At 36.6% G+C, this 10,007-nt stretch overlaps 1 protein-coding gene across 2 annotated transcripts in view; it reads left to right on the top strand.

Annotated features, from left to right (window-relative positions):
• Nucleotides 1-10,007, top strand: part of LOC107655369 (adenylate cyclase type 9-like) — a 54,982-nt gene that overhangs the window by 38,142 nt on the left and 6,833 nt on the right. For both annotated transcript variants that reach the window (XM_016442835.1, XM_016442834.1), the window contains exons 2-8: nt 4,028-4,191; nt 4,470-4,580; nt 5,648-5,895; nt 5,984-6,086; nt 7,344-7,552; nt 7,904-8,063; nt 9,108-9,256. In XM_016442835.1, the coding sequence (XP_016298321.1) occupies nt 4,028-4,191; nt 4,470-4,580; nt 5,648-5,895; nt 5,984-6,086; nt 7,344-7,552; nt 7,904-8,063; nt 9,108-9,256 (1,144 nt within the window). The remainder of the gene's footprint in view (nt 1-4,027; nt 4,192-4,469; nt 4,581-5,647; nt 5,896-5,983; nt 6,087-7,343; nt 7,553-7,903; nt 8,064-9,107; nt 9,257-10,007) is intronic.

Here is a 10,007-nt window from a genome sequence, read left to right as displayed (position 1 = left end):
ACACTGCCGGACCGCAATCGCATGCAGTGTGAACGCTCTGATCGTTAACATGGGCGCGGACAAAATACGCACCACAGACGGAGTGTGTGAACCTGGCCGTTACGTTTGTATGCCCGCCCAGTCTGTTCTGTTCTCGTGCTCCATTTAGGCGTGCTGCATTCTGATTGGTTCGGATAGCATACTGCGGGGAGGTCGGGGGCACGGAAAATCGTGCATGCTCAAATCGCGATTTTATGACGATTTCGATTAATCGCACAGCCCTAGTCCACATGGCCATCCAGCTCAGATAGGTTCTGACCCAGAAGCTTATTAGCTCTGTTCTGGATTGTGGCTCAGGTCTTTATTAATCTGCGTCTCTAAGCACAAAGAGGCTAAAAGGGACTTGATGTTTGTGAATGGCTCATTGATGTGGCCTCTGCAGCCCCATTGTGTTTGGATGGCTGTCAATTTTATATGTACCGATCTGTGTGTACTTTGGCTCCAAGCTTGTTCAGAAACGGCCTTGTGTTAGTGGCTCATTGTGGCTGATCATGAAACAGTGGCTGAATATCAGTTTGCATGCTTGCGATATGCACTGAAAGTATGTGCTGGTGATGGGAAAGTAAATCATTTTGAGAGGGAAAATCGCCACATCCTGAAGTTGCATCTTACTACCACAGACTCTTTGTCATGCACTGTTAAAATTTGCACATCAGACACCTCTTTTTATTATTCGACCAGTTTAATGTGCAAATAATAAGCCATTTGTAGGTTGACTTGTAAAGAGTATAAATTAAACATCAGAAAACTGGTCTTATTGTTTTATGTCATTCTTACTTTCTTATTTTCAAAAAATAACTGCAATATACAATTTAACTATAGAAATAAATGTTACAAATATTGCACATGGGTAGAATGACATTTTTAATTCAATTTTAAATATTAATATTTACTAATAATAGATGTTTTTGTTGTCATGTTATCATTATAGAAATAATAGTACTAATATTATATATAATATTATATAAAAACAAGAGAAACAATAATGTTTCTCTTTTAGTACTACTACTATATTAATATAATAAAAAAAATTTATATTAATAAAAATAGTAATATATTTTGTAATATAAAATTAAAATTTTGTAATTATATAGAAAAACATAAATTGACGGGTTTTGCCAGACCAGGATATTTGCAGGATATTTAAGCTCAAACTTAAGACTTTTTAAGACCTTTAAAACATGCACAAATAAAATGACTATGACTGTAAAAAGCATGATTTACAGTTCAGATACAGGTTTTCACAAAAACAAAAAGTTTTATAAAACGATAAACTTCACATTTCAGCCTTAAAACGTCTGAACGTAGCAACAGTATCAACCCGTGGCGCTCTACTGAGCTGACCTTGATTTGCTTGATAGAAATTTAATTTTATTAGAAAACAGTGTTCGGCATTTATTAATTTCATAATGTCAAAAGGCTTCATGGTTCGGATTGGGACCAGAGTCTGCCTGTTGGCGACCCCTGGCGTAGACTATTGCATGGTTGTGCTGCTGTGTGTACAGTATGTGTGTGAGAAACAGCAGAGCTGATCTTTTGAGGGTTTGTTAGGCTGCTCGCTCACAAATCAGGTGAGTTATGACCGAGAGTACAGACCTGTTTATTCTCTGCCGCGTCTTTCATGTCTCCCAGAAGCTGCCCGAGGAACTCGCCTGAGCTTTTGAGAAAGTGTTCCTGCAGGCTACACAATGTAGTTTATGTACAAATATGCACAAGCATTTCCCCGCAGCGGTGTTAGCGCTGACACTTAGCCTGTGTGTGTTTTCGAAGATTATATATGAGCGTAACGTGGTTAGCTCGTGAGCCGTATGTTTGAACAGGCTGATACTGACCTGCTGTAATTGCTTTCTGTTTGTTTTCTTCTGTATTGGTAGAACAGAGCCTCTCCATTGTGCACTCGAGAGTGTGTGTGTATTGGTACAACAGAAGCGCTCATCCTCGTGCTTAGTATTGTTTCATGTAAACATCAGCGCTGAAACAAGCCTGCTCAGGTGCTTTTAAGCACTCGTTGTGTAGTATCAGTGCTGGATCAGATGTTGTTTGCCCTCACAGGGAGAGAAGATTTGCGGAAACGAGATTATCCAATTACAGTTCATTTTACAGTTATAAATCATTAATCTTGTAGCCTAAAGCCTCGTACACACTGGGACGATTATCGCGCGCGCTTATCGCCAACGTTTTTCGACGCGTCTTTTGTGTTCATACCCAAGCGATTTTCGCTGGCGATGAGCCGAGTGAACGTGCAAATTCACTCCCTGACATTAGATGGCGCTTAAAGGTCCCCTGAAATGCTTAGAAACACGCAGCCTTACTCTGTGTTGATGTCATTTTAACTGAAACAGGAAGACAGGGTGGGACATATCAAGCAGCCCCGCCCCTTTTAAAAATAGCCAATAGCGTTCGTTTATATCACAGTTTGGGTTAGAGCCGTTCAGAGCTGTTGAGCTCCGTAAAGCCGCATTTGACAGGCTATGCCAGCCACAATCTCATCCATATTGCTATAAAATATAGCATTCTGTGTAGAATTCAAATAGCTCCGATACATTTTGTGGTCTGCGCCGACTCGCGCATGTGATCCGCTCCGTGCTATCGTGTCTCTGGACCGGAGCAGAGTGTGTGTGCGGTGCGGTGGTTAGCGTGACACAGCGCCAAACCAGACTTCTTTTTTTCCTCAATGGAAAGCATATTTACACTGTTTGAATCGTTCCCTGTCCCCTATATAGTGCACTACGTGCCATTCACTGTACAGAAAATACTAATTCTGTGGACAAGTGACCGATTTCAGCCGCGGCTTCAGCGTCTATTTTATAGTGTAGGGGCGCTTCGGATTCTAGAGATCATTTGATTGGACAACTTCAGCAGCTCCAGGCACGTGAACAAAAGCGCCAATCTCATTGGTCGGCCAGTTTTTAACGCGGCACGGCAAACCAAAAAAAATGAGTCCCGAGGCGTTTTTAAAAAAATGACGCTTTTACGCCTCCCGTTTTGCGCGTCGGTGTGCACACTCACATTGGCGCCCTTTGTTTAGTCAAGAGGCGTTAAATGTCAGCGATAATCGCGCGTGATATTCGTCCCGGTGTGAACAAGCCTTAAAGCTGTATGCTTTATGCTGACCAATTGCTATTCACTAGTTACATATTATAATGACAATTTTTGAACCTGAACGTTCAAACCATGCAAGTCAATTCTTATACATCCTAATGATTGTTACTATTTTTTAATGAACTAATACTTTTATTTAGCAAATATGCATTAAACTTATCAAAAGTGACCTTAAAAACATTTATAATATCATAAAAGATTTCTAATTCAAATAAATGCTTTTTGAAACTTTATATTCATCAAAGAATCCTGAATAAAAAAAATGTTTCACAGTTTCCACAAAAAGATTAAGCAGCCTCAACTCTTCAATCAATGTTGATAAGAAAGCATATTAAAATGATATTTGAATGATCATGTGACACTGAAGACTGGAGTAATGATGCTGAAAATTCAGCTTTGCGTCACAGGAATAAGTTACATTTTAAAATATGTTACAATAGAAAACAAAGGGAAATAATATTTCACAATATTTCTATTTTATTGTATTTTTGATCAAAGAAATGTAGCCTTAGTGAGCAACTTGGTTTTCAAAAACATTACAAATCTTCCCAACCCCAAACCTTTGAACAATAATCTACCAAGAACCGTATGTTCCGGATTTTTAATCTATTTTTACCATAAAGAAAAAAATGAATAAAAAAAATAAATGTCTGTTAAAGTTTTAACTTTCAAAAAATCTTGATGTTTCTTTTTCGTTTTGCTTTCTAAAGGACTGATCAGATTATTTATTTATTTATTTTTTCCCACAGCTATAGTTTTTAACGTAAAAAACAAACAAATATGTGCTATAGATTTGTGGAAAAACTTTTTAAGGACTGCTGGGAAATATGTAGATGAAAGACTTAAGGGATTTTAATACATTTGTACACGTGTCTTCTGTTTGTAGGTTTAAAGACGTATCTGATCTCGGGATGGAAGATGGGCTCGCAGTGTGGCTGTTCCCAGCTCAGTTTGGGCCGAGACTTCAGCGAGATGTTGAGTCCATCCTCAAACACACACACTCCAGATCTCACACACTGCACCGTCGCTGAACCTCTCTCGCACGGCAAGGTACAGCCCTCTATATATACACACACATACACACACACACACACACACACACACACACACAGACGGTGTAGACCTCTCTATATATACACACACACACACACACACACACACACACACACACACACACATAAATGCAGTGTTTCAATTACACAAGTGATAGTGCATGATTAAATCAAACCAAAAATTTAAATAGTCATTTCAAAACTTTCTTCAGTTAATTTATTTTTTTAATTTAGCTATTATTTTTCTTTCTGTTATTTGTCTCTTTCTCTCCGCAGCCTGTGTGTGCATCCTGTATCATCTCCGTAGATGTTGTTGACGACCCTATAGCAGATGAAGCAACTCGAAATGGCTGCCAGGATGAACACAGAGACAACAGCAGCAGCAAGGTACAAAATAAAACTAACAATGATGAAGACCAACAAAAAAGCCTCAGTAATTGCACATTGGAAGCACACACCCAAGAACCCAAAACTATTTTGGCAGGTGTTCATCAGCAGACACTGAAATGCCAGTCATTAGTGGCTGTTTATATAAATATAGTATGCAAGATTGATGTAATTAGTAGGAGAATTACACTTCAGCTAAGAGTTTTCATATACCTTTAGTCCTAAATAAACATTAGGAGATGGCAGATTTGATACGACTTTACCAAAACACTGCTCTTTTCCATACTAAATATTGAAGTTCAATCAATTAGTCAACCTTAAAAATTATTACTGGGCGAGTGGTTCTTTTCGATGATTCAGAAACCTACAGCACGACTAATGTAGTCCAGTTCATGAACAAGTGAATCTTTTGAACCATTTTTTGTTTAGTGAATGAATGAATTAAAAAAATTAACAGTGTAGCCATTGTAGTCAGATTCCCAAATAAATGACTCTTTTAAGCTAGTTCTTTTTAGTGATCTGCATTAGAACAGATTCCTGAACAAATGAGTCTTTTGAATCAGTTATTTTTAGTGAATCAAAAACATACAGTGCGGACAGTGTAGTCTGATTCCCAGACAAATGACACTTTTGAGTGCATTAGAACTGATTCCTGAATGAATGATTCTTTTGAACTGGTTATTTTTAGTAAATCTAAATTATACAGTGTGGCCAGTGTAGTCTGATTCCCATGCGAATGACTCTTATGAACTCGTTCATTTTGGTGATCGGCGTTATAACTTATTTCTGGACGAATGGCTGTTTTGAACTGCTGCTTTTTGTGAAATCAAAAACCTAAACCTACATCACAACAAGTGTTGTCCAATTCCTAAACGAACTAAGTCTTTTAGTGATCTGCATTGGAACCACTTTCTTTATTTATTTTATTTTATTTATTTTGAAGAATGAGAACACTACAGCACAACCAGTACTGTCCGATTCCTGAACAAATGAATCTTTTGAACTGATCCAGTGTCTGAATCCTAAACGAATGACTCTTTTGAGATAATTCTGTTTCTTTTGCACAGTTTCCTGCAGGCCGTAGCCCTAAAACCCTGAACGGGCTGTTGAGTCCTCTGTGTGAGGAGCAGGTCCGAGTCAGCCAGTCGTCTCTGTGCGACAAACTCCAGGAGAAGAACAGGAGCTGGGTGGGAAGTCTGGCCGCAGAAGGAGGCAGCGCCAGCGGCATGGACCACTCAGCCATCCTCCCGCTGCGCTCCAAGAACTTTAGGGAAAAAAGCGACGTGCACTTTGTGGAAGTGATAAAAGAAGACAGGTGAGTAAGAGAAGATTAGTTTGAATAGTAGTTTTGTAATTCAGTCATTCATTTTCACCTTGTTTTCTCCATAATGTCTTTGTTTCAGTCTGATGAAGGATTACTTCTTCAAGCCACCCATTAACAAGCTGAGCCTGAACTTCCTTGAAAAATCTCTGGAGTCAGCTTATCGCACCAGCTACCATGCAGAGGTACATACCTGGGTTATAGTTAACTAAAATTAATACCTAAAAAAAAAAAAAACAGTATATATATATAAAATTTTATTTTTTTCGGCTAATTCCCAAGGCCACTTTTCTCATTTGTATTTGGTTTAACTTAATGCTTAAAAACTAAACCTGAAATAAAAATGAATAAAATCTGTACAGACGTATATTTAAAAAAACTACAAAAAATGTATAAAACACAACAACATAAAACATTAACTAAAAATTAAAGCTGAAATTATAAAAGTAAAAACTACTTAAAATATATATTTAAAAATTATTTCAACATTTCTAATTTTTTAAATCTAATGATTTAACTTGATGTACTAAAAAAAAAAAAAACTGAAATAAAAATGATTCAAAACTATATAGACATATTTAAAAAAAACAAAAGAAAAACTATGAAATATGACAAAAAACAATTACAAAAACGCATCATTTCTCATTTTTATTTGGTTTAACTTGATGGACTAAAAAAAACTGAAGTGAATTAATGAATACAAACTATATCGATGTATTTGAAAAAGACAAAAAATGAAAAAATAAACTGAAGTGAATTAATGAATACAAACTATATAGATGTATTTTAAAAAGACAAAAAATTGACAAACTCAAACAAAATTACTAAAATGTTAACTAAAATTAAAAAGAAAACTGAAAAGTATAAAAAAATATATATATATTTTATTTCAGCTAGTTGCAAAGGCAACATTTCTCATTTCAACAATGTACTAAAATAAAAAAAAACTAAAACAAATAAAAATTATACAGACATTAAAAAATTATGAAAAATGACAAAACGTGCAATAAAATACTAAAAGGTTAACCAAATTAAAATAAAAACTGAAAACATAAAAAAATAAAACATTAAAAATATGAATAAACTATAATGTATATCTATATTATGTAACTATAATATGTGACCCTGGACCACAAAACCAGTCATAAGGGTCAATTTGTTTTTTAAATTGAGATTTGTACATCATCTGAAAGCTGAATAAATATTGCTACAAATATACCCCAGCGACTTAAGACTGGTTTTGTGGTCCAGGGTCACATATCATCTCAGTGATACTAAAATAATAAAACACTGAGAGACACACACACACACACACTCCTGCCAAAGAGAGTATGTAGATCTTCAAACAATCATGCATGGACCTCTTCTGGTTATTCACAGAACTACAGCCTCATCGCATCAGTGTCTAAACTTAAGTATCATCTTCTCTGCGTTTCCACCAGGTGCTGAATCAGGTGCCGGTGCAGACGTTTGCAAGTCCAGTCTTCAGCTCGCTGCTTGATGTTTTGCTGTCTTGTGCCGTTTTTCTTGCCCTGACCTTTGCCTGCTTCCTGTATCCCCTTGTTACCATGGAGACACCCCTGGCAACCACACTCTGTCTGGCAATCACAGCTGCTCTGGTGGAACTGGTTTCTCTCGTTTTGTCCATTCGGTGAGTTGGACATTTGTCATTTCCTTCGTACTACTATATTTAGATTAGTTTTTCCGTCATTTATCGCTCTAAAAGTGAATTTTTTAAAAACTGACAAATAATTTATATATAACGATTTAACAGTGAAATTCAAATCTCAAAACAGTATCAGTACCTATTTTCATTGTTATATCTATTAAAATGTTGTGATGCCCAAATTCTCTTGTAGCATTAAAAAAAATTGTGTGTTGAACTGCAATATTGGTTGTTTATCTATCAGGCATAAAATGGAAATAATGTTCAGTTTATCGGTTGGGTTTTTCATATCAGTGCATGCCTAACTATAATGATCTCTCCATCTTTCTCCTGCAGTATGGTGTTTTGTCTGGATGATGTACAGAATTGTACCCGGTCTCTGTTGAAGCTGGTGTCTGGCTGGCTCCCGCGTCATGTGATCGGGGCTGTGCTCGTTTCACTTCCTGCTGTGTCCGTCTTCTCCCACCTGGCTTACAGTCTGCAGCTGCCCATCCAGGTGAGCAAGAGAGAAGGAAGGTGACCTCCTCACCCGTCCTTCCTCCTTTTGCTGCTTCTCAAAACAGTGCTCACATTCTCCCTCTTGTTCGCTGTCGTCGTTCAGTTCTGTCCGGTTCTGTCTAATATGGATAAGTCTATCTAATAATCAGATATAACTGTTAAACAAAGGAATTAAAATGTATACAAAAAAGTATTAAAACGATTGCTTTAAATGAGTGTTACCTTGGCTTTATTTAAAAAAAAAAAAAATATATATATATATATGATTCCCAATGCACACAAACTTCCCAGATTACTGAGTGCCCTCTTGGTTACAGTGTTTACTTCCTTTTCAATTACATTTTTATTAAATATTTATTTGTGAAAAATGCTTTGTCTTCTAAAGTATAAGTATGTTTATTTTACACAATTATTTTTAATCCATTTTCAAATGATTTCAAATTTCTTAAATATTAATTAAAATAAATACAATTATATCGGCTTTATATCGGCCATCGGCCACCCTGCTTTCCAAGATATCGGCATCGGCTGTCAAAAAACCCATATCGGTCGACCACTACTCGAAAGTTATAATACTAAGTGATAATGTTTTCTAAAAGATAATGTGACACTGAAGACTGGAGTAATGATGCTGAAAATTCAGCTTTGCATCAGTTGGTTGGTTTTGTTTTTATTATTTTAGTATCGAGTTGGTACTATCTCTACAAGATATCTTCATCTTCAAGTAAATTTTTGCAGTTTCTTGAAGCCTGTTAGATCAAAGTGTGTCTTTGAAAGCCTGGTAATTGGAGGAAGAGTTTAAAGCTTCAAAGATGTTACTCTTCAGGATCAAGCCATAATATGACATGCGAAACTGTGCCGAACATCTCAGTAGCCAGTGTTCAGTATGATTTGAGGCTTTTATATTTGTATGTACTTTATGCTGACAAGCTCATTACAAGTCTAAGTACACAGACAATCCCGCAGCCTCAGTTTGTAAATATGCGTATCTGTGATTGGTTGACTGTTTAAATGTGTGCTTTTTTCTCTTCTGGATGTGTAGGTGACCATGTTCCTGTGCTGTGCTCTCATTATTGCTATTATCCAGTACTGTAACTTCTGCCAGCTGAGTTTATGGATGCGCTCAACTCTGGCCACTGTAGCTGGTTTGTCTTTACTCATCCTGCTCTACAGTGCCACCACTAGGCCCAGGTCAGACATCCTCAACTTTTGTTACCCATTCAGCCAGCAAAGTATCAACAAACTTTACCATTATAAACTTAGTGTATTAATAAAAGGAAATGAAGATTTACTTGCTCTCAGGCCATCCAATTTGTAGATGAGCTTGTTTCTTCATGGGAACAGATTTGTAGAAATTTAGCATTACATCACTTGCTCACCAATGGATCCTCTGCAGTTGAATGGGTGCCGTCAGAATGAGAGTCCAAACAGTTGATAAAAACATCACAGTAATCCACACCACTCCAGTCCATCAGTTAACATCTTGTGACGAGAAAAGCTGCATGCTTGTAAGAAACAAATCCATCATTTTAAATTCAAACCATTGCTTCTAGCTAAAATAGTCTTCTATCCATAATATTGCTTTCTCCAGTGAAAAAGTTATCATCTGAATCAGGAGAGAAATATGCACAGATCAAGCACCGTTTACAAGCGAAAATTGTCCAAAATGATGTTTTTGTCAGCCATTTGAACTCATTCTGACGGCACCCATTCACTGCAGAGGTAAGCAAGTGATTGTAAATGGAGTAAATTTCTCCAAATTTCTTCTGATGAAGAAACAAACTTATCTACATCTTGGATGTCCTGAGAGTGAGTCAGTTTTTTAGCTAATTTTCATTTTTGGGTGAACTATTGCTTAAAATGAAAACTGAAAACATTATAGTTTTAGAACATTGTATGGTTTTGTGATTTTTTTTTTTTTTTTTTTTTTCTCTCCTTACTT

The sequence above is a fragment of the Sinocyclocheilus anshuiensis genome, unplaced genomic scaffold, assembly GCF_001515605.1.
Source record: "Sinocyclocheilus anshuiensis isolate Anshui unplaced genomic scaffold, SAMN03320099.WGS_v1.1 scaffold880, whole genome shotgun sequence".
NCBI lineage: Eukaryota > Metazoa > Chordata > Actinopteri > Cypriniformes > Cyprinidae > Sinocyclocheilus > Sinocyclocheilus anshuiensis.
The sequence above is the reverse complement of the archived record's forward strand: the minus strand, read 5'-3'. Positions and strand labels throughout refer to the sequence as shown.